Source organism: Symphalangus syndactylus, chromosome 5, assembly GCF_028878055.3.
Source record: "Symphalangus syndactylus isolate Jambi chromosome 5, NHGRI_mSymSyn1-v2.1_pri, whole genome shotgun sequence".
Classification (NCBI taxonomy): Eukaryota; Metazoa; Chordata; class Mammalia; order Primates; family Hylobatidae; genus Symphalangus; species Symphalangus syndactylus.
In genome coordinates, this window is record NC_072427.2 from 141,084,836 (window position 1) to 141,109,414 (window position 24,579).

At 40.1% G+C, this 24,579-nt stretch overlaps 1 protein-coding gene and 1 long non-coding RNA gene across 2 annotated transcripts; one reads left to right on the top strand and one right to left on the bottom strand.

Moving 5' to 3' along the window:
* Positions 1-9,005: 9,005 nt before the first annotated feature.
* On the bottom strand, positions 9,006-11,469 carry LOC134736674 (uncharacterized). Its single transcript, XR_010120863.1, has 2 exons — positions 11,363-11,469; positions 9,006-10,207 (listed from the first exon to the last, which is right to left on the bottom strand). It is a non-coding gene; the product is annotated as an uncharacterized lncRNA (long non-coding RNA).
* Positions 11,470-20,861: 9,392 nt separating this feature from the next.
* LOC129481674 (bromodomain and WD repeat-containing protein 3-like) lies at positions 20,862-23,342 on the top strand. The gene is made up of 2 exons (XM_055276754.2): positions 20,862-21,573; positions 23,197-23,342. The coding sequence occupies exons 1-2, from the start codon at positions 21,138-21,140 to the stop codon at positions 23,340-23,342; spliced, it is 582 nt and encodes a 193-aa protein (XP_055132729.2). The 5' UTR covers positions 20,862-21,137.
* The last annotated feature ends 1,237 nt before the right edge of the window (positions 23,343-24,579 follow it).

A 24,579-nucleotide genomic window follows, 5' to 3' on the forward strand; every position in this document is an offset into this window, starting at 1 on the left:
GTTAACAAGGATACCCAGGAATCGAACTCAGCTCTGCACCAAGTGGACCTAATAGACATCTACAGAACTCTCCACCCCAAATCAACAGAATATACATTTTTTTCAGCACCACACCACACCTATTCCAAAATTGACCACATAGTTGCAAGTAAAGCTCTCCTCAGCAAATGTAAAAGAACAGAAATTATAACAAACTGTCTCTCAGACCACAGTGCAATCAAACTAGAACTCAGGATTAAGAAACTCACTCAAAACCGCTCAACTACACGGAAACTGAACAACCTGCTCCTGAATGACTACTGGGTACATAACGAAATGAAGGCAGAAATAAAGATGTTCTTTGAAACCAACGAGAATAAAGACACAACATACCAGAATCTCTGGGACACGTTCAAAGCAGTGTGTAGAGGGAAATTTATAGCACTAAATGCCCACAAGAGAAAGCAGGAAAGATCCAAAATTGACACCCTAACATCACAATTAAAAGAACTAGAAAAGCAAGAGCAAACACATTCAAAAGCTAGCAGAAGGCAAGAAATAACTAAAATCAGAGCCAGGGTTTTTAAACAAAGTTCTTTTATTTAGCAAATAGTATGCACTTTAAAATACTTTAAAATTTTTTAATCGTATTGAAAATCACAAACATAAAATTTACCATCTTAACCATTTGTACGTGCACTGCTGATTGGCGTTAAGTTTATTCTTGTTATTGTACAGTAGATATCCAGAACGTTTTCATCTTGCAAAACTCAAACTCTACACCCATTGAGCAGCAACTCATTTCACCCTTCACCCAGCCCTTGGCAACCACCATTCTACTTTATGTTTCTATGAGTTTGAGTGCTTTAGATACCTCATGTAAGTGGGTTTACACAGTATTTGTCTTTTTGTGACTGGCTTATTTCATTTAGCATAATGTCCTCAAGATTCATCCATGTTGTAGCCTATAAAATGAACCGACCTGTTTTTAAAACATGGTTTCAGTGTTTTTCTCAAAAAGTTCTAATAATCCCACAACACATATAAATCATATAACTTCCAGGTAAGTAGGAGTTGTGAGGGCTTATCCATCTATTTTGCAAGTTTCCTTAACATGGCAGAAATCATTCTTCTTATTAGAAATTATTTTGTGATAAGGAACACACTAACTTTGAGAGTGGATACCCCATTTTGCAATAAGCCCCATCATTAGATGCTACCATAGCTGTACTCTCTGAACTGTTCTGGGGATGCATTGATTGAGATCCTAGCATTTGACAGCAACAAAGCAAATATATAACGTCTGTTTAGAGCCCTTATTTTCCTCAAAACCTTCTGATATTCTCCAGGTCACCTTTGTCTTTCTGGCAACTAGCTATTTTATTCCTTGTGTCATTTAACCATGGTTACTTATTAATCATCCCCCATGAGATGCCTGAAGTAACAATGTTCTGCAGATAGGTTCAGCTCTCTGGTTTTAGGGAATGAAGAGGGAGAACTGTAAAAGGCGAGTGTTAGAATTCATCCCCAGAGGCCAGGAACAACATCAAAGAAGTCTGGTATCTCTGCAGTTGATAGTTCCCTTTCACATGACTAGATTTTAAAATAATTAAGTTCTCAATTTCCAACTTAGTATAATTGCAATCTCCAACAGCATTTCAGAAGTAGAAAACCTGAAGCATATATCTGCGCACTTTTATTTGTAGTTTAGTAAACAGAAAGTCTGAAAATGAGAAAGAATAATGCCTAACTTCTTAAATAAGCAGAAGATGGGAATAATCCAGTCATTGTGCTTATACCTGTACTTCTCAGTTCTGCCGCAAGTATTCCAGTAAAAACTGGGTTGATCTGAGCTGATGTGTTTCTTCTTTTGGCCAGGTGCAAAAGTCTGCAGTCTACTTCAGAGGGCAAATGTGTTTAGTCATTTTTATAAGAGTTGAAAAAAATAAGCACTAAATCTTTCTTTCAAACTTGAACTGGTCCTCAAAACAATTTTAGGAATTTCCAAAGGATCTTTTTGCTTTAGTGTCCAAGCTGGTGTTTTCACTTGTTCCCATTTTGTTTACTAGATAACCTTAGTCCTAAATTTTAAAGAAAAATGCTTTGAGGACGATTTTATCAGCACTCCATATGGAATATGAGAGAAAATATCCATGACCTTCTGTATCCAGTTTACCTAAAATATTTTTCTAAGTTTTTGGTAGGCAGGTATTCTCCTTTCCACCATAGAACTCAAGCAGTACAGACTGTACTATGGCCTAATGCTAAGATTTACTGAGATCTCCACTTTTGGAAACCCCTCAAGTGTAAATTGAGATTAATAAAAATTCCTTGGTATGAAAGATGCTAACAGTTGAATTTCACTCTCCCATCTACTCAGATATTACTTTGTACTCCTGGATACCCCTCATAACTGCTCCTGATGCCCAGGCATCCAGGGTTAGGTGAGGAAGCATGACCTGGGTTTTCAACAAATTGCATGAGGCCACTCTGGCCAAGAGCAGACTCTCTATCCTCAGGTTCTCAGGAATTTTGAGTTACTTCCTCTCAGCTGTCTGACTTATACTTGAAGCACAACTGCACAAAAATAGCAATTCTTGACACTTTTATAAACACATTTACAGAGTATGTTCTCAGGTATCGCCTTAATACAGTAATCTGAGGTAATCAGGTCTGGAAACATAGCCACGTTTTATAGGTAAGGAAACCAAGAATAAGTGATCTAAAAACTAATAGGAGAGTGAAACTGAAACCAGAACCTTGGTTTTCTGACTGCCCGTTGTGGATTCCCCCTCTGGTTTTCTAGGAAAGCCCTATAGTGAAGGCCATATTGCTCTCAATATTTCTTCTTCCTTTCAGTTACCTTTCTCTATGCCCCTCATCCCCGTCTGTCTTTTCCTCATCCAATCTCCTTGTGACTCTCTGAAAGTCCCTGCCCTGTGATAGCCAGTTCAGACCTACCCTTTCTAGCCATTTTCTGATGCTCCCTGAGCTGCAGATTTTCCTGAGCTTCAGACACCTCTCGTTCTCTCAATGCCTTGCTAGACTGCTGCAATTTCAATTTATAAGGAACTGATGGGAGATAATAGTTTACTGCAGTGTTTCTCAGTCAGGGCAGTTTTTCTCCCCAGGGGACATTTGGCAGTGTCTAGAGACATTTTATGCTGCTGGCACCTATTGGGTGGAAGCCAGAGATGCTGGCTGCCATCCTGCAATGCACAGGACAGCCCCCTAAATACTAAGTAGAAATACTTTGTGCCAAATGTCAATAGTGCCTCCAATGTCAAGGTTGAGAAACCTTGGCTTAGAGCAATAATCCATCTTACAATGTTTATAACAAGCATTTCCCCAAAGGAGTAACCAATGCCGAGACTTTCTGTCATCATGGTGGTTGAAGAAGATAATAGGTTTCAAACCGGCTTGTACAAAAGAGTGGGGTGGGTCCATTAGTCAGGTCATAGAGACAATAGCCTACTTTGAGTGTGTTAACTGATCATTCTTGACACAGTAAAGTCGCATAAACTACTCTGTGGCAATATAACTAAGACTTGCTGTGAGAGGAAGGCAGAAAAGAGAACGTGAGCACAGAGTTCTTCTCAGAATCATTGAAGGTTTGGTCTGAGTATGCCGCACAATGGGACGCCTGCTTTGAGAGGTGAGCTCAGGGTATATGTGTCCCAAGCAATAACATAAGATTATTATGCGCTGGAAAACAGACTTAAGAATAAAATACACTAAATATTTTTGATGTAGTATCCCACGGTGGGTAACACATGTCAGAGATGTGAGTGCAAATGTGAGATGCCTGATCTGCTCTATCTAGTTCTGTCAGAGTCATGGACCTTCTAATTCCATTCCTTCTGTCAAAAATATTTTTACATTCATTCTGGGATCTGTGTCATGTAAATTTTTAACCAGCAGTGCAAATTTTCATTTTATCTCAAGGACAAAGAACAATTTGCTCTCAGCTACAAACTTCCTTCCTTCCATCTGTAACATCATCAATTCTGTTCTTGGTTCCTCCTCTTCAATCATGTGGGACTCACTTAAAGAACAAAGAAGTCCTTTGACCCTTTGTCCTCCCAACCACTTCCATGTTCATGACATATATTTGTGATATTTTGAGTGAGTTATAATCACTTAATTCTAACATGTTTTTTGAAAGAACATTTTCCTTAGACTTCTTACTTTCCAACTCCAATTCTCTCAACCTAAAGAAATCCTTTCTTTCCCACTTAGCTGAATCCGAGCACCCCTCTTCATTTATTTTCTGGTCCCTTGTTTTTCACTGGACACTTTTCTACACTCCACTTGGGCACTTTCCAGCTGCCGAGGCACTATATTTTTATCTTTTCTCTCTTACTACTTTTTTATGTTAACAAGAACATTATGTGTACTTACATCACTTCTTTTCCTTCCTTTTGTGCTGTAGGACCAGAACTATATGAAGTTCTGAGGACATAATAGCAGTTACAATCTTGTTCATCTACTGAGATAAATGGGCCTGAGCTCTCCTAGCATTTCTTCTTTCCATAATCAATTGTGATTCTTTCCATAATCAATTGTGGTAAAGCTCTCTCTCTGTCTCTCTGTCTCTCTCTCTGTGTGTGTGTGTGTGTGTGTGTCTGTGTGTGTCTGGTTTATGACTATCAGAGGAAGAGAGACAGCTGGAAATTATTTTCAAGTATTTAAAGGTGATAGAAGTTCTTTTTCTTAGATAACATGCTATCCGGACGACTGGCTAGTGTAGTATATAAAACATAAAACAATTTCCCCTTGGTCTTTCATTTCAAAGTTCAAAACTTAAAGATCATGCTAAGAAAAGAGGGGTTTGGTGCTATATTAGCTGTAACTTAGTCTTGGGGTCTCTTCCAATGGTTGGCCTTATTTTCCTTTGGCAAGGAAAAATTTATTGTTATGCTTGGAAAATATTTTGCTGTTAGCAGAAGAATAGTCGATATTTCAAAGAAAGATAAAGGGGGTAGAGAGAACTATGTGACAGAACATTTTTCTTGATTGTTTTCAAAATGGAAGGATGAGGGGTATTCAAAACCAGAAAAATAAAGTACGATTTTGACCTCCACAAAGCAGATGCTACATCTATTTTACCTTCCCACAGATCCCAGTAAAATATTCTAGACCTGGTGAGTGTGAAGTAAGTATTGTGACCTGTTTTGTCCTGAAAGTCTAATTAACATAATCAACTAAGAACTTCATGTGAAAGTATGCATGTTGCCTTTGTAATAAATTAGTTTTTAGAGATTAGATGAGTCTACGTAGTAGAAATATACACAGTGGCTTTAAACCTTTCAGAGTACTGCCCCTAGTGAGCATTTGTTAAAAAGAAAGCATGGCCTGAGCACCTTGAAGCACAAGCCAATGTCAGGGCCGGAGCCTGTGGGCCAGGCTAGTGGTGATGGTGGTGTTGGTCATGTGTGGCCGAGAACAGGAGAGGCAAGAGATCTACCAGGGAGCCTATAACAGAAGACCAGAGACCTGAACTACAGAAACGAAAACTGGGTGTGGAATAACTATTTAGCAGAAGTTTCTCTGATGCCGTACTAGATTTTTGTGGACTTAGCCAGGCCCAGGCCGAAGCTATGGCAAATTCCAATGATGACCCAGGTCCTCTAGTTTGGAAGCCAGGGACTAAGATAAGTGACTGAGAGGCACTGAGCAAGAAGCTGACCTAACATCTGGTGGTAAAAACCAACCAACCAACCTGACAGTCAGATCCTGCCCAGCTGGGTTGGATGCCTACTTAGAAATTTTCTACCTTCCACACATCACCTTATTCTTCTAAGTAGCACTTTCTCATCTCCTTTGAACCTTTATGATTATCCTGCCTACAAATCAAAATTTTTGTGGGAAAAGGGAGGGCCAGAGTGTGGGATTTGTGCCATCTGAGGGCAAAGTTAGGCCTGGTCCAGGAACTTGCAGGCTCAACACCACACTTTGCCACAGCTAGGATGAAGGTCTGCTGAATCACAGCTTACGGGGGATGAGGAGTCTGGGGGGGTTGGCCACCTCAGTGAATACTGACATCTTGTTTCAGCATCCAAAGGTAGTCCACTATCCCCCCCTTGAATTCAGAGTATGGGATCAAATTTCCTCAAAAATATGTGAAGATAGAGATGTTTTTTAGATGCCATCTCTTTTTGCAGCCCTCTTACTCTTTTTTTGCAGCTGTATTATTATTATTAATGTAGATGTCTTTTGAATATCGACTGTGTCTTCCTTTAATCCTCAAAATAACCTTTGATGTAGATTTAATTACCCCAAAACTGCTGCTGAGAGAGCATGATTAACAGTCCTATGATTAGTAAACTAGTACATGGCAGCACTGAAAATTGAACTTAGTTTTGTCTGACGCTATAGACGCAAGTCTTTTCACTATGCTCAATTTGCTTTCTGTTCTTCTTTTTGGCAGTTTTTTTGTTTCAAGACATGCTTAATTCTGTTTGCTCTTTAGGAAGATGATTAGTGAAGTTGGTGAATTCCCCTGGCCAGTGGTAATACTCCATATTGTATCAAGTAAAATGGGCATCTGTCAGCATGGCTTTTTAGAGATAGAGTCAGACCTAAGGAAGTCACTGGACTTTTCCAATCGGCTATAAAGTAAGGCTAAAACTATGGCAAAATAGAAGATGTAGTAATTCTAGCCAGATGGAACCATACAACTTCTCTTAAAATAAACTAACATTTGTTCAAATGATAAAGCTTTCCCTCCTGCCTTCTCTTATTAACCCATTGTACTGGGCTGAAGAGTATCTCCCCAAATTCCTGTTCTCCAGGAAGCTCTGAATGTGATCTTTTTTGGTAGTTGGGTCTTTGCAGAGGTAATTAGTTAAGATGAGGTTTTACTGGATTAAAATGGGCCCTAAATCCAATGACTGGTGTTTTTATAAGAGAAGGGAGAGGGAGATGCAGACACAGAGACATACAGGAGTTATAGGGGAGAAGGCCCTGTGATGACAGAGACAAAGATTGGAGTGATGCAGATACAAGCTAAGAAATGCAAACAATTGCCAAAAGCCACCAGAAGCTGAGACAGGCAAGGAAGTATTCTTCCCCTAGAGCCCTCAGAGGAGCACAGCCCTGCTGACACCTTGACTTTGGACTTCCAGCTTCCTGGACTGCGAGAGAATAAATACGTTTCTGTTGTCGAAACCATCCAGTTTTGGGTACTTTGTTATGGCATTTCTAGGTAACTAACACACCCATTATTCCTGATGCATTTATGTCGTTATCTCCTCAAACACTCTAAGAGACATAGAATTTAAGAAAATAAGACAGAAAATAGTGAACTTTCAGTGGCTGCTAAAGGCATAGGAGAAGGCATTTCAAGCAGTTAGAGGACAAACATAGTAATCCAGGGACTGAGGGAAAAACAGACAAGGTGAAGAGAAAAGGTCAAAAGTATTGAAGAGACCATGCACTTTTGTCTAAGGGCTCAGGTAATCAGCCTCACTGATTTCCTAAAAAGCATTTGGAAAATTAACATACTTGGAGGAGGTTTTAAAAATTAGCTTAAGTATTTCTCTTAAATTACATGTTAGATATTTTATATAAATGAAATCAATTTTCCTAATAAAAACATTATTTAATGAACTTTGATTCTGATATATTAATGTAAAACATACACTTTAGATAAATGAATGAATTTTTAAAAATAAACTTCAAAAAGTGATATTCATATGAAAGCCTTCCTAAAGTCAACAATAAATGTACATTTATATTAGCTCCAGTCAGAAAATTATTTTAAAATGGTATTTGTACAAACAATTCTTTGCTTAAAGTTTCATAAAATTCTTAGTGAATACTTTCAAGGCTCTTTTAAAAAAATAAAGTTTGACTTGAAGTGTTGAAATCACTCCTAGTCCCATTCATTATTAAGGAAAAAACAAAAAAAATACTTCACAATTTAATAAACAGAGCCTTGTGCTGAGAGTCAGGAGACTTCAATTGAATTATAGCCGAGGCTCTGACTTTGATCTACTCTATGACTTTAAGTCAAATAGTTCACCTCCCACTGTCTCGATTTTCAACTTATTTATAGCATGTAACGTTTGCCAAGTTATATAATATTGCTCCACCTCAATTTTCTCAACTATTAAATGAAAATAATGATGACATCATTTTGCAGAGTTGCTATGAGGGTTAGATGAGTTAGTATAGTCAATGCATTGAGAGTAATGCCTGGTATAGAGTAGCTAGTATCGGTACTTGCAGTATTACGTATCTTCTCTCGCCTTCTAAATCTTATGCCTCTTAAGGGCAGGGATCACATCTTATTTATCTTGGTGTCTCTCAAAATACCTAGTAAAGTATCTTGTATACAGTAGCTGCTCAATAAATATTTATGGACCCAAATTTGCACTTAAAGGACAAAGGCTATATATTATCTAGTTGTTTTGGATAATGGTCATCACGTTTTTTAAAAAAAATCCATTGATCTGGGAAAATAAGAGAAAGGATCTTTTGGGAAAACGTCAGTGAGCAAACCATTCCCATGAGAAAGTTTCCATCGGGTTGGAAAAAGCTTTTAAAAATCTTCCATAGTAGAAGCAGAGAATTGGTCTCCCCGGGCGCTAGTCTCTGCCTTCTTAGAACAGCCTGGAATATAACTACTGTTTAGAAGAGCTGAGCCTCTCTTCCTTCTTTTTTCGCCTTCCCAGCTCTATACCTCACCCCAACCTCTTTCTCATTCCGCTGGAGACCTCTTTGTCCCAGAAGAGCTAATAGTAAATTCTTTATTGCTTTAGCTTTATTGCCTTTAGCTCTGGAAACTGTGTGCTTCCAGGCTGTAATTACATTCCATTTATAAATATTATCTCTAAGAGAATAGCTAATAGCTTTTTTGTAACGCTATCCGTAATTCTGTTGCTGCTAAATTTATGTGTCAGCTAGAATCTTGAAGTAAACAAAGTTTATAAATTGATTCCTGTAGAATGATGTAAGATCTTACTAAACTCTAATACTGCTCAGATGAGAACAGCTCAGTTAATCAGCTAATAAGCCAGCAGTGAAATTAAAAATATAATTGAACATTCAGAGCAGTCTCCAAGAACCATGACAAATTAAAAATAAAACCCAACATGCAAATATCAGTTGCTTTGTGAAAAAGTCAGGTTACCCAGACTCCAGAGGTTCATGTAGTTAGGTCAAGTTAGCTTTTCCCATAAAACAGTTCAGATAGAAACAGTCTTTAACCTGCACATCAAAGTTTCAGGAAATGGAATGAAGAACATAAATCATAGTTAGCTCTTTGACTTCCACATAGAGTCAGTAGATGAAAATGTTTCTTGAAAAGAGGTGAATGTCCACTCTGATGTCTTAGTTGTAATGACAGTGTCATAATGAGGATAGGATGGTGGCTGGATTCTATCTTCACACAAAGGAGTTCTGACGAAATTATGTGGAATCGCCTTCCCAAAAAGAACAAGCACAGTAGCAAATATTAGCAAACATCTGCATAGTTTAACTGAAGAGATTCACTTTTTCTCAAGAGGCAGGTAGTCTTGGGTAATGATAAACGGCACGAGCTCTGAGGACAGAACTTCTTGGGTTTATATTAAAAAAAAAACAATCCATTTCATTTGGACAATTTGTGTCAGTTTTCTTATTTATAAAATGGATGGAAGTTATAAAGATTAAGCGAGTTAATACAATTAAAGTGACTAAAACAGGACGTAGGACATCATAAGAGATCAATAAAAATTTGCTATTATGTTACTATACTTATTATTTAGAATTATTTTATTTAGAATAATTGTTGGGATTGTTTTGTTTCGAATTCTTACATCATTTAGAATTATGAGTCAGCTCTCTCCTAATTTTTGCTACCTTCTTTTATTCTTTTTCCCTTTGGTCAGGGGTTAAAGGGTTGACAAACTTTTTCTTTTTTTTTCAACTTCAACTTTTATTTTAAGTTCGGGGTACATGTGCAGTCTGCACAGGTTTGTTCCATAGGTAAATGTGTGCCCTGGTGGTTTGCTGCATAGATCAACCCATCACCTAGGTTTTAAGCCCAGAATCCATTAGCTATTATTCCTGATGCTTTTCCTCCTCCCATCCCCCAACAGGCCCCAGTGTGTGTTGTTCCTCCTGATGCATCCATATGTTCTCATCATTCAGCTCCCACTTATAAGTGAGAACATGTGGTGTTTGGTTTTCTGTTCTTGCATGAGTTTCCTGAGGATAATGGCTTCCAACTCCATCCATGTCCCTGCAAAAGACATGATTTCATTCTTTTTTATGGCTGCACAGTATTCTACAGTGTATATCCACACCATTTTCTTTATCCAGTCTATCACTGATAAGCATTTAGGTTGATTCCGTGTCTTTGCTATTGGGAATAGTGCTGTTCTTGCTACCTTTATATCTAGCTCAGGAATTGCCAAGCTGTGGTCACTGACACTATTGTCTTGAAGAGATATTCTGACAACCTTGTCTCTACGACCCCGGAAAGACAATTCCATTAGTCCTATGTGGGAAATATTTTTTTTTTAACTAAGGACCAAGCAAACATAAAGATGATTAAAATCTGAAAAGACAGATAATGCATAACATTATGAAGTGACTTGCTACTACTTCTGAGGAAACTGAGGTCCCTGGGGATTCTTTGTAGTCCCTGGGGCCCCTCTATTCCTAGAGGCACAAGGAACACAGGCAGCATGCCCCCTCCTCTGAGCCGTGACTTCCATTTTCATCTGTGGAGATTCCTATTTCCCAAGGCTGGCTTCAAAATGGATTGCAGTTCTCCCCAGCCTTTTCCTCTTTGTGCTATCTTCCCAAACGAACTAACAATTTTTCATTCAACAATTTTACTACTAATCACTGTAGAAGAAAAGATTGGCGCTAAAGAATAAAATTGGGAAGGTACGGAGTTCCCAAAGTTGTAGTGGAAATGTGAGATTTAGAACCCAAATGCTTTTCTCTGATGGAACAAAGACACCAGCATCCTCCAGTTTCTCTCTGACAGTCTTAAAGGTAAAATTTAATAAATAAGATATATTACTAAACCTCCTCCAAATCCTTTTCTTTTTGAAGATCTCTCAAAATAGGGATAAGAGTATAATTAAGGTAGATTAATTAGGCACTCAAGTGAGTGCCTTGCACGTCAGAGGAATTCCAAACACATATAATCCCTCATTTTGAGCTATTAATATCTCCCATGTTCTTCTACTTCTGTACATGAAAGTCACTTGATGAAGCCCATTTATTTGAGGACTTAATTCCTACCATTAGTCAAGCAGGTCTCAAATTGTAGTGTACACAACAATCACCTGGAAGGCTTATGAAAACACAGAGTCCTAGTTCCTAGTGTCAGCGTTTCTGATTCAGTAGGTCTTGGATAGGGCTCAAGAATTTGCATTCTCACCCAGCTTCTAGGTGATTCTGATTCTGCTGGCAGCACACTAAAGAAAACCATTGACTTATGCTCCTTCTGTCCTGGTCCTCCCTTTTGGTCAAATGGTGACAGCCTTTCTGCAAAATGAACCCGGTATGAGACACATGCAAATAAAGAGAGAAGGAGGGACACACGAAGAGAGACCAGAGCAAGGCTGTTTGGCTCTGGGATCCATTAGGATCTGAAGCCGGCTCTATACTCCATTTTCCAAAGTTACAACTATACATTTTGCTAAGTTAGTGTGAGTTGGGTTTATGCCATTTGCAACAAAATAAGACAACCAATAAAATCCCAGTAAAATGTAAAATTATGGAAGTATCCACTCAAGAGCATTTCTCATTGCTCCTATACATCATCAGAGAAGTTATTTCTCTACCTCAGTTTATCACCTTAATCAACAACAAATATCCATTACCAACTTGACAACCACCATTTACTTGTTTAGAGAGATTTGATGGTGGTTGAAGCAGATGGAAATTCCTCCAGGTAGAGGTAGGCACAGAAGGCAAAGTTGAGCGTATGTTTGGCAAGCCCAGAATCATGCATTCATTTCCTTAACAAATAGTTGTTAAACACCAATGTGCTACTCACTATGCCAAGTGCTGGAATGAAACAGTGAAAATACCCTGTCTAGGTGGAGTGACAGAAATAAGCAGTCACAATAGAGTTAGATCAGATATGTGAAGTCATCAAGATGGTACCACTGGCCCTGGAGTGAACAAACAGGGGACACCAGGGCACCAGGCCTGTGCTCCGCAAGCCATCACTCTGAGACAAGTTTTGAGTGATGGTGAGAAAACAGTGGATGTGAAGGGCAGATAGATGTCAGTGTTTAGGGCACAGGCTTTGGGCCTTGAATAGACTTTGATTGGAGGCACAGCTCTACTACCCGTTAGTCTACTTAATTACATTGAACAGTTAACTCCCTAAGCTTCAATTTCTCTTATTTATAAATTATACTCTTTATGTTAGCTATTTTAGGTAACATTGTGATAAGAATTGCACATTGTTCACAAACATATAAATGTTCTATCCATGTTTGCCAAATAAAGTACTCCCTAATTACATAATTTTAGAAATACAGTAAAGGAAGCCCAGTCTTCCACTGGAAAGCTACGTACAGAGGAAATGTGAAACCTAAAGTTTCAAAGACTGAAGTGACATGAAAATTAAATAAAGGAGGAACTTTTGAATGATCAATACCTTCAGAGCTGAACCTCTAAAGGACTTCTTTAAGAATCTATACTGATACCATAACATTGATCCAAAAAGATAAGAAATGGCATCCTATCTTTTTATGAAAATGGAAAAGTTATATAAATTTAAAAGAAGCTGTGAGAACCGTGGGAGATTAGACACAGTAAAAGACACAAATCGTATTTGGCCCTCATTAATGTAAAGCAGGGGAATTGCCCTGCAGGTTTCCATGTGAGAACATGTTATGCTTTACGGTGGAAGGAGGGGGAAAAAAGTCAAAATAACCAGACTTTACCCCTAGATTTGACTAAGGACTAGCTCCACCACATTCTAGTTGTGGGGCACTTAATTATGAGCTCAAGACTGATGATCAGTGCTCTCATTATAATACCTACTCTACAAGTGTGTGAAGAATCAAGTGCCTAGGATCCTGCCTTGCACCTCGGAGGCACTCAATAGATAGGAGTTAAAGTCATTGCTGAGAGGAAGATAAATGAATTTATAACTTCTCTGCAGGTCAAGCAACTCACTATACTGATGGCTTCAACCTTCCCGCTGCATCATTTCTTCGTGTTTTGCAGATCATGAGAAAATGCTGTCATTAGCAAAGTCAAATTGGCTTCTGAACCTTAGGTCAACAACTCTGCCACAGAAAGCCTGCTATGGGCATAATCGTGAAATTACACTGAATTTCTGCAATCTCAGATGGCACTTTCTGTCCTCCTTCTGGTCCCACCCCAGGTGTTCTTAACGAACAATCAGCTGTCTGAAAGCTGCCCTAATTCTGCCCCACAGGAAAAGAACAACTTCTTAAAGTGTGGTTCCCAAACTCCATGTGTCAGCACCCCCTCTTGCAGTGAGCAAACTCCACAGGAACAAGCAAGTGGTCTGTTGAGATTGGAACCTCCTGAAAACTGCTCAAAACATTCCATATGAAGAAACAAAGAAGCATTGTACCTGTGCGGGGATAGGACTATAGTGCCACAGGAAGTTTTTCTCCACTCTACTATCACAGAAAGGGATGCTCTGAGAATTCATGAATGATTGGGGTTTCTGTTTTGCATGTTTAAAAAGAGGGAGTTTGAAAGTAAGAGAACATTGATGGAAATGTGTTAAAAATTGATAAGTAAGACTGGGGCATTTGAATTTTGTGTAAACCTCTATTTGTTTTATGTGTTTAAATACCTACCAACAGAAAAACATTTTTAAATTAAAAGAAATCTCACTATCATTTTAAATTAAATTAAAAGAAGTCCTGCAAGTTTGTGAATTGTTAAGAGCTTTGAAATATAGAATTTGCAGAAACACACATAGCTGTAGGATAAAGAACATGATCCATCAGAGTCCGGGTCAGGAAACTAGAAAGCATACTAATTATTATAACAGATGGAATGTATTATAAATTAATTATAATCAGTTATAAGGAATTGGCTAAGCTAAATAGAGAAGGTAGAATAAAGGGAAGAAATTGAGGTTCCGTCCCAGGTGTTCCTAACAAACAATCAGCTGTCTGAAATCTGCCCTGATCAGAGAAGATGCCCGGTAGAGCCATTGTCAGACCCGGACCAGATCTCCGAGGAGAGGGCACTGCCTGGCAGCTATGGGTAACTCTGCAGAAAAAGTGTAGAAAGAAGATGGAGACTAGAACCAGACCAATTGCTGCTGCCAAGAGAGGGCGGTTGTTGCTGGGGGATGCCGCTGCCAGGAACAGGGACTTCTTCCTCCCTCCCTCCCTTTCTCGGCCTCCCAGCAAGCATCCAGTGCCTCCCCCTCAGAGAAGCCTCACAGGCAGCCAAAACTCTATTTCCTATCATCCCAGCCCCAGTGCCATAAAGCTGAGTATGGGAAGGTGGGTTTGAAGTAGAGAGACAATAGCTTCATAAATCAGCACACTGTCTTCTTAGGAAACCCTTCAAGTAAACTGAAGTAGATTTAAAAAAAAAATCACAGCAGATGCTTCAACTGGTAACTGCAGTTTGCAAACAAAGAACCGCATTGCTGTAACCCAGGTGGGGAAGCCTCTGCTTATGCCATAGTGATCTTTGCAACTATCCATGCACACAAATAATTTTCTCCTGTATTTACTCACCCAGGAAGTATTTACTGAGTTCCTTCTATTTCTAGGCATTTCCTAGGAAATGGAGTGGGTATAACAGTGAACAAGACAGGCAAATTCCCTGTCCTTGTGGAGCTGATGTTCCAACAGGATAGACAGACAACAAGCATGCTAAAAATAGCCGGTAGTGCTAAGTGTAAGAAGACTGAAGACATGTGGGAACAAAGGGGTATCCAATCTACATCCTTTTCCTAATGCAACAAACATGGGCTAATATTTTACATTAACTTTCTTTCATAAGCCATCATTTCATCTGTCGATGGTTCATACTAAGCAGCCTGGCTCACATCGTATCTCTTAAAACAATAAGACCCAGAACCCTAAGATTCACCACTTGTGGTGAGAGCCAAAGTACATATACATGAGCTCCAGCCCTGCACACTGAGGTGGATGAGCTGCAGGACATTCTCTTTAAGACTGTTCTTGTGTTCCAGACATAGCATGTAGGGGTCTGAAATAATCCCTCTCAAAGAGCTTTAACGATGAACTTTGCAGGAGAAGATATTTGGGAGAAATAGAAAACCAGAGGACACGTTTCAGAGACTGGTCCTTCTTTTCAAACTTCAGGGGAAAATCACCTATTTGTATCTTAGCATATAGTTGGTTGCCTGAATGAAATAATTTCAAATGATGGTTATTCTAATTCTGTCATATTTTTTACTTTAGGCAAAATAAATATTACAAATGTCTTGACTCCAATTTGTTTTGCTTCTTCAAGGCACCATAACTACTGAAATATTGAGGATATTAATCAAACCTGTTGTGTGCATACTTCTTGTGGTGACCTATGTTAGAAAAATAACTGAGGCTCTAGCATGCATTTACTAATCCTTCATTTAAATGCCATGCAGCAGCTGCAGATTATGTATACTGAATTGTTGATCATGCTGTGGATAGAAACTTTAATTATTTGGGGAGGGGGATTTTTTAAAACCACACTTCTCAGTATGTTCCTTCCTAAACCTGACATTAAAACATTTTCCACTCCTTTTCTGAAAATCTAATAATACTGGCCTCTGTATGTAAATGACCTCTAAAGTGACGCATGCGCTCAAAAGTGTGGCACAATCTCTGGTTTCACATAGCTGGCTTCACTCAGTTCCATCACCTACTTGCCTTTGGAGGCATTTGAGTTTTGCAAACTCTGTACTTAGTGAATAGCTCAGAAGAGATATTAAATATATTTAATAATCAATAAGGCATGGGCAATAAATGGGTGAGGTCCTAGAAGTCCGATGCAGTGTTAGGCATTAGCCCATTAACTTCTAATTGTGAGAAGAGGCTAAGTTGAAGGGATATGGGGGATGCCTGGGGGATCATGACAGGAGTTATTAACCCGTCATTGAAATATCAATATCTGAACTACCTATATGGCCATATCAACTGAATATCAGATCTAGGTGTGTATTCATTAGGTGAAGAAGTCGTGAAACTCCTTCATGAGTTCAAAATATATAATTTTGACATAAGGAAATATATTGAAAAAACTGAGAGGCGAAGTGAAGAAAGAAGGGATGATGCCTTCAGATACACAGAACTAGAGGCAGAGGAAAGAGTACGTGTGCGGCCGGGCGCAGTGGCTCACGCCTGTAATCCCAGCACTTTGGGAGGCCGAGGCGGGCGGATCACAAGGTCAGGAGATCGAGACCATCCTGGCTAACACGGTGAAACCCCGTCTCTACTAAAAATACAAAAAATTAGCCGGGCGAGGTGGCAGGCGCCTGTAGTCCCAGCTACAAGGGAGGCTGAGGCAGGAGAATGGCGTGAACCCCGGGGGGCGGAGCCTGCAGTGAGCCGAGATCGCGCCACTGCACTCCAGCCTGGGTGAAAGAGCGAAACTCCGTCTCAAAAAAAAAAAAAAAAGAGTACGTGTGCATGTGCGTGTGTGTGTGTGTTTGTACCAAAACCTAAGGAAAGCCTGTAGAGATAACAAATAATATTGTTTCTGAAGGCCTGAGATTTGAATTTTGAGCTGTTTAAGATGCTACATGTACAAAACAGCTGATTTCGCCTTTAAAATGGATAAGAAAAGCAATGATTCCCTCAACCTGGTTCATAGTTCTGAAGTAGTAATGGAAGAATTAGAACAACAGGAACCTCTATCAGATCCCTTATCCCATTTCTCTGTCTCTTTCCACTGGACTGAGAGTTTCTTTCGTCTTTGTTTCCCAAAACCTAAGACAGTGCCTGGCAGATAATGTGCCTTCTCTGGCTCCCTTCCAACCGCAGAATGATTCAGGCGCTCTTTGTGCCAGTTTATCTAGCTCAACTGGAAGGTCTTTAAGGGAATGGGCCATGTTTTCATTATTTAACATTGTGCATAGTGCCTGACTCAGAGTAAGGCTTAATATATCTGTTGAATAAATAAGTGAATGAATATCAATCAATGAACCACCTTGGCAAACACTTGTAAGAAAAATCTGTAAGACTAAGAATTTATTTGCTCAAAGTATGCTGCCAATGTATGAAATAATAAGGCAGACATTGGTGATTGGCTACGCAAAAGTCATTCCTGATCCCTTCATTCTTGTGGTCTTCTTGTATAGCACTTAATAAGTGCATATTACATTCCAGAGCAAATGGAGATCCTCAGTTAGCCCTTGATTTATTGATTGGAAGGAGCAGAAACTATCTCTGAGTTCCTTTGTAAATTCCTACTCTAAAAAGTAGATGTACAATAATTTCCATTACATGAAACCAACATCATAAAGAACATGAAGGAAAGAGCACTTAGTGAGAATCAGAAAACCACATGAGCACTAATGAAATAGAACAATTTAACATCAAAAGAAAGCTGTCAAGTTGTTCAAGATGCTGGACTGGGTACAGACATTTATGTCCTGTGCTTCCCAGGACACAATGAAATAGTTTAGAAACACACACATAAAGTCAAGAAAACAGCAGGGATGGGGGCAAGAGTAACCAGTAGAGGAGAGATTTCAGTAAATCCCTGCAAGACAGAAAACAGATGGGAGTACATTGATGGACCACAGCAGAGAAGTTATAGCCTGGAATATTCCACGAGGGGGCTGAGTGGGGACTGGAATGCCATGATCTGCCAACTAGAATTCTAGAGGGGCTCTGGGCTCAGGAGGGAGGAATTGGTCTGGAGCCTGGAAACAGGCGGATTTATTGAATATATAAACAGAGAAGAGGTATGCCAGTTAAATTCCTCTCTCTCCACCTCCCTCATTGCTTACATTTGTAAGCCATCTGGGGAATTAAGCCTTCGAATGGGATGTTGGCATACTCCAGAGTGAAGTCACCTCATTCTGACTTTTGGGGGAACCCCATCTGACAGCCACCTCCACATTTTCTCATTTTAAAGCTAAACTTGCCATTCCACAAACTCCCCCCTTGTAAACAAAGCTCCCTACCAGAATTTCCGCTTGGTGGAGCAGCCTATCTGGACATCAATACTGGACACCAGTATATCAGAGGAGATGCCTATACCAGATCCCCATCCTTCATTCTTAAATAGGAAGAGACAAACCCGAAGATGATTAGACATGTGAGAAAAACCAGCACCATTAAGAAAAAAAGAAGAGAAAAAGAAATAATGGCTGCAGGAGAAAAAAAGAGAACTCAAGCACTGAGAAATATTTTACATTCATAAACTTTCTGGGTGCTAAGAAAATGGGGCAAGCCGAGAACTGTAAAGAGACTAAAAACAGGACACAAAAAAATCAATGGAATGATAGGAAAACAAGGTCATAAAAATATCCCAAAATATGAGCAAAATGATAAGGAGAAATAGAACATGAGAGAAAACACAAGAGAACTAGAGAAACCATCACTTGACTTAGAATCTCAGAGAGAAAAAAAACAGAAAAAAATGGAGGAGAGGATATTATTAAAGAAATAGCAGGGGAAAAAAATCCCTAAACTAAGAAAAACAAAAGTTTTCACCAGAAAAGAGACCACTTATTGCTGAGTAGGATGAATTTAAAAAACTATAAATTTTAGAGTGCCAGTGATAAAAGATGATTATAAACAATTCCAGAAAGAAAAACACAAATACAATCCAGAAAAAGAGCGTGTCTAGGATGACATAGCTATTCTACAAGCTTGGAAAAAAACAATCCAGAGTGGGCCAGTGAGATAGAGGCTCTAATAGGGATGTCTCCCCAAGAACAGTTGGGGGATTTGGTGCAATAGACCAAATAATCGTAAAAGTTGAAAAACTTGAAAATATGATAAAGGCATATTATTCTTTTGGTAAAATATTTTTAAAAGAATCAAAAAAATCAGAAAGAAGTAAAACAACAAACTTGACAAGGCTTTACATAATTGATGAGGTGCAAGGAAAAATATTTCATTTGATCTTGGTACTGAAAAGATGTTCCATTGAGGAGCCCAAAAGTGCAGATATTGAATGAATAGAGAAGGGTCCTGCTTTATTAAAAAAAAAAAGAAAGAAAGAATGCATACGTCATAACAATGTAACTGCTATTGATTAGTTTTGCTTTTATTATAGAATCCAACTATAGGGAAACCATGGGAGGTTTATGTATGGCTAGTGTACAGAATGTTACTACCAATAACCTGGAGAAGGTGGAAGAAAAGTGATTGACAGAATGGGGAGTATAGAGGTTTAGAATGGGGAAAGTTAGAAAGAAGGGTTAGGGGTAAAGGCACTCATCCTAAATAAGCAAAGATTCAAGATAACGGAAGAAGAAAATATCAGTTAAAATTATAACCCATAGGAGATCTAAAAATAAAAATAAAGTAAGTATCAAATTTAGGAAATGAGAATATATAGGGAAAGTAGCCAGGGTATAAGTTAATATCTCATCTTTTATATTAAGATATAAATATTGTTTAAATAAAGGCATAAGCCTATTATTTAAATTTATAGTGGTAACTATGAGAGGGTTAAAAATAGAAACAGAGCTGCCCTCAGGAGATGGAGAGAATGGAAAAGGTATAATGGAGACTTTTGCTATTTATAAGCTCTTCTTTAGTTTTATTAAGAATTTTTACACTGCCTTTGAAACACTAATTTTGTAATAAAATAATTACTAAGAACCATCCATTATCCCATTTCTGAGTCTCATCCTATTCTCACTCCAAATCTTATGTCTGTCCAATCTACATCTTACCCCTTCTTACTCCATTACTGAGTTCAAAAGGAAAGCATAGCTGATGTATCACAATGGCCCAGCAAATTGACCAAATCATTTTATTTCATGGGTGACCAGTCATTTTATCCTCTCAGCCTCAAGTGTTTTCTTTTATAAAATCAGGGCATATAGTGAATAATATAAAGTCTTTTCTAGTTTTAGCATTTTTTAAGAATATACGTGCACCTCTTGGAGAGAATGCAAATTAGCACGACCATGTGGAAAACAATATGGCGGTTTCACAAACAGTTACAAAGAGAACACCATATGATTCAACAATTCCACTTCTGGGTATATATCAAAGGATATGAAATCAGTATGTCAAAGAAGTATCTGCACTCCCATGCTCATTGCTGCATTATTCACAATAGCCAAGATATAGAATCAAGCTAAGCAACCATCAATGGATGAATGGATGAATGGATGAAGAAAATATGCTATATATACATAGTGGAATACTATGCAGCCTTAAAAAAGAAGGAAATCCTATAATTTGCAACCACATGGATGAACTTAAAGGACGTTATGTTAAGTGAAGTAAGCCAGGCACGGGAGGACAAATACTACATGATCTCACCTCACCTGTATATGAAGTGTAAAAAAGCTGAACGCATCAAAACAGAGAGTAAAATGACGTTTTCTGAAAACCGGGGGATGGGAAGAATTGGGGAGATGTTGGCCAAAGGATGCAAAATTTCAGGTGGATATGAGAAATCAGTTTAAGAGATCTATTGTAAATCATGATGACTTCCATTAATAACAATGTATTGTATGTTTGAAAATTGCTTTCAGAGTAGATTTTCAGTCTCACCACAAAAAAATAGGTATGTGAGAGAATGCATAATTAAGTTACTTGACTTGGCTATTCCACAATGTACACATATATCAAAACATCACATTGTACACCCTAAATATGTACAATTTCTGCTTGTCAATTTAAAAAACAATGTGTCTATTTCTCTCTCTCTCTCTCCGCCCCCCCACCCCCCGCGTCTCTCTCTCTCTCTCCCTCTCCCTCTCTCTCTGTCTCTTTCCTCTCTCTCTTCTCTCTCTCTCTCTCACTCACTCTCTCTCTCCCTCTCCCTCTCCTCTCTCTCCTTCCTCCTCCGCCTCCTCAGCTCTTGGGCTAGAATATCTATGGGTCGAAACGTGATGCGATGAATTCGAGAGAGAGCGAAACTAGGACGAGGAGTGCGGCGGAAGCGGCGGGACTCCTGGGCATGGGGGCGTCACCACAATAGAGGCAGCGCCCCCACCCGCCCCCGCCAGCCCCTCCGGAGCGAAGCCCCCAAACCCCCTCGGGAGAAGGATGGCGGCGGCACCTACCCAGATCGAAGCCGAGCTGTATTACCTGATCGCTAGGTTCTTGCAGCCTGGACCCTGCAACAAATCCGCTCAGGTGCTAGTGCAGGAGCTCGAGGAGCATCAGCTGATTCCGTGCCGCTTAGATTGGGAGGGGAAAGAGCACCGAAGAAGCTTCGAGGATCTGGTGGCAGCAAATGCACACATTCCTCCAGACTACCTCCTTAAAATTTGTGAGAGAATTGGTCCTTTACTAGATAAAGAGATCCCTCAGAGTGTTCCTAGGGTACAGACATTATTAGGTGTTGGTCGGCAGTCTCTGCTACGGGATGCCAAAGACTGTAAGAGTACACTATGGAATGGGTCTGCTTTTGCGGCTCTGCATAGAGGCAGATCTCCAGAACTACCTGTAAATTATGTGAAACCTCCAAATGTGGGCTGGAGTATAGTCAGCTCGCTGCAGACTCCCTGCCTCCGGCTCCCGTTATTCTCCTGCCTCGGCCTGCGGCCTGCCTGGGATTGCGGGCGCGCGCCACCACCCCTGCCTGGTTTTTCTCCTTTGGCTGGAGGCGCGGTTTCGCCATGTTGGCCACGCTGGTCTCCAGCTCCTGACCTCCAGTGGTCTGCCCGCCTCGGCCTCCCGAGGTGCTGGGACTGCAGACGGAGTCTCGCTCACTCAGTGCTCGGTGTTGCCCGGGCTGGAGTGAGGTGGCGTGGTCTTGGCTCGCTGCAGCCTCCGCCTCCCGGCCGCCTGCCTTGGCCTCCCAGGGTGCTGGGATTGCAGCCTCTGCCCGGCCGCCGCCCCGTCTGGGAGGTGGGGAGCGTCTCTGCCTGGCCGCCCATCGTCTGGGATGTGAGGAGCGCCTCTGCCTGGCCTCCCCTTCTGGGAAGAAGTGGGGAGCGTCTCTGCCTGGCCGCCCATCGTCTGGGATGTGAGGAGCGCCTCTGCCTGGCCTCCCCTTCTGGGAAGAAGTGAGGAGCGCCTCTGCCCGGCCGCCCCGTCTGGGACGTGGGGAGCGCCTCTGCCCGGCCGCCCCGTCTGGGAGGTCTACCACGGAGGCCAGACGCAATGTGGGGGCTGGACGTGGTGGCTCACGCCTGTAGTCCCAACACTCTAGGAGGCCGAGGCGGGTTGATCACTTGAGGCTAGGAGTTTGAGACCAGCCTGGCCAACATGGCGAAACATATGAAAAATACAACAGACAAACCAACCAACCCAGTGACAACAAAACAGGTCTACCCTGGAGTCATACTCTAATTTTTTCTGTTTTCCTCCCTTTCTGATCCTTTATCCCACTTTCTTTTTCTTGCTCTTCCTTCTCCTTCTTCTTTGTCAAATAAAGGATTGAGTTATTATCATTGATCCATACAAAGTCCCTCTCTCATTTATTTTCTTTAATTCCCACCCCCCATTTCTATTCCCCGTCTTCCCATGTGCAACCTTCCTAATATGTTTGATATGCATCTTTTTGTTTGTATGTATTTTTAGAAAATGTTTATTGTTTTGTGTGCAAAAAAATTAATAAAAAAAGAAAAAAGAAAAAAATAAACAATGTGTACACTTACTTTTATCTGTTTTTGTCATCACTAGAATATGAAGCTAAATATCCACAAGATGGCAGCCTAAGCCCAGTTCTAAGAAGAATCCATTTTTTTTTTTTTTTTTTTTTTTTGCTTTTTTAATTCTCCTAGTCTTGCTGGTAGAAATTATTACACAGCATAAAGAACTAAGAGAAATATTTTCAGGAAAATTTGAGTAAAGCCGTAAGCAACACTCAAGAAACCAGGCTTACTTCCTCACCTCCAACCTCTAAGCAGTAGCTAAGCCTCTCCTATAGCATATGAATTGCCTTGCCACAAGTCACAGCAACCCAGATTTTTGCACACTTTCAAAATAACAATCACAAAACCTTATTTCTGGGGTTTGCACCTCCGTCCAAAGTATTGGTGAAAGCTATATCTTATGGACCCTCCCAGTTGGGGTAAGGCAGGTTTTAAGTGATAAATCCACTCCAGCCTTCCCATCTCCCTAAGCCTTTGAATCCCTTCCTCTATGGTAAACCAAGGGAGAGCAGGCATCGCCAGCTCCCTCACAGTGGGCCACCTTTTTATCCGTGTTTCAACCAACCAACCAAACAGATTGTTAGTGCCTTTCCTAACTCCCCAAGCTGCAACATTAAATGCAGAATCTCTGCTTAGTGGGCCCAAGTAAATAAGTTCAGCTAGATCCAACTTTATGTTCGTTCTACCATTATCCCACACCCTTAATATCCATTCCACACATGTTCCCTGGATTTCTGCTTGTATAAATTAGAAAACTCAAGTCGTTCTTTTGGAGTGTAGTATACCTTCTCATGGGTCACACTTTCTATCTCACCTTTAGGGGCCTGCTGGGACTTGAGTCTGGTTATGCGGCTAGAAACAAAGAGAAGAGATGAAGGTGGGTCCTGAGGAGAATCAGCCTTGTCTTGCTTGGAAACTCCCTCAGAGGAGGCCATTACTGTTTATTCAGACAGTGAAGGGTTAATCCCCTCAGACACAGGTGGAAAGGCCAATATCACTGGGGGTGGGGGTTGAGGTGGGGGTGCTACTGCCACTAGGGATGAGGGTTCATCAGATTTTAGGAGCCTGATGTCTCCAGCCTCATCAGGGTTCTCCCACACATCTCCATCCCAACTTAATAAAACAAACAAACAAAAAAATAGTCTTTCCCAATCAATGTCCTCACTTTAACAGTAGACACCCTGTGAGGCTGAGCGTTTCTGTTTATTGTACATCAGACCATTGCGTGATGAAGGCTTGTTTGATTTTCAGCAATTTCAGCAATTTCCTGTACTTACAGGAGAGAAGGTTCTTCTTCAGAGCACACTTAAAAGCTCTTAGGCTATTTATGAGCACCTAGAGCCAAGATTTCAAATCCATGAGCTCATCACTTTCTTCTCTCTTTTTTTTTAGTATAAATTTAAGGGGTACAAGTGTAGTTTTGTTATATGGATAAATTGCCAAATGGTGAAGTCTGGGCTTTTAGAGTAACTGTCATCTGAATAATGCACATTGTACCCACTAAGTAATTTTTTCTGCCTCACTCCTCATCCACTTTCCTCCCATTTTCTTTCATCACTTTGTCCAGTGGTGTTAGGAGCAACCAACTAGCATTGTTATATTCCTTCGTTTTTCACAAATGTTTGGAAGTATCAGGTACAGGGTTACCAAGTGTCTCGCTTCATATATGTGGTGAATTAGGAGTATCAAATATATTTATTTTCTGTACAACAGTTCATGCCATGGACTATCTGTGCTCTCTGTACTGTTAGAAGCAGAGTCTTTAGCATTTTTATATCTAATCAGATTAGACAGCCCAATTCAAAAACCCTAAAACCAGTTAAGAAAATTTATCCTTAAAATTCTGTTTCTCAAGAACCACTCCTGGTACCAAAATCTGTGTTATT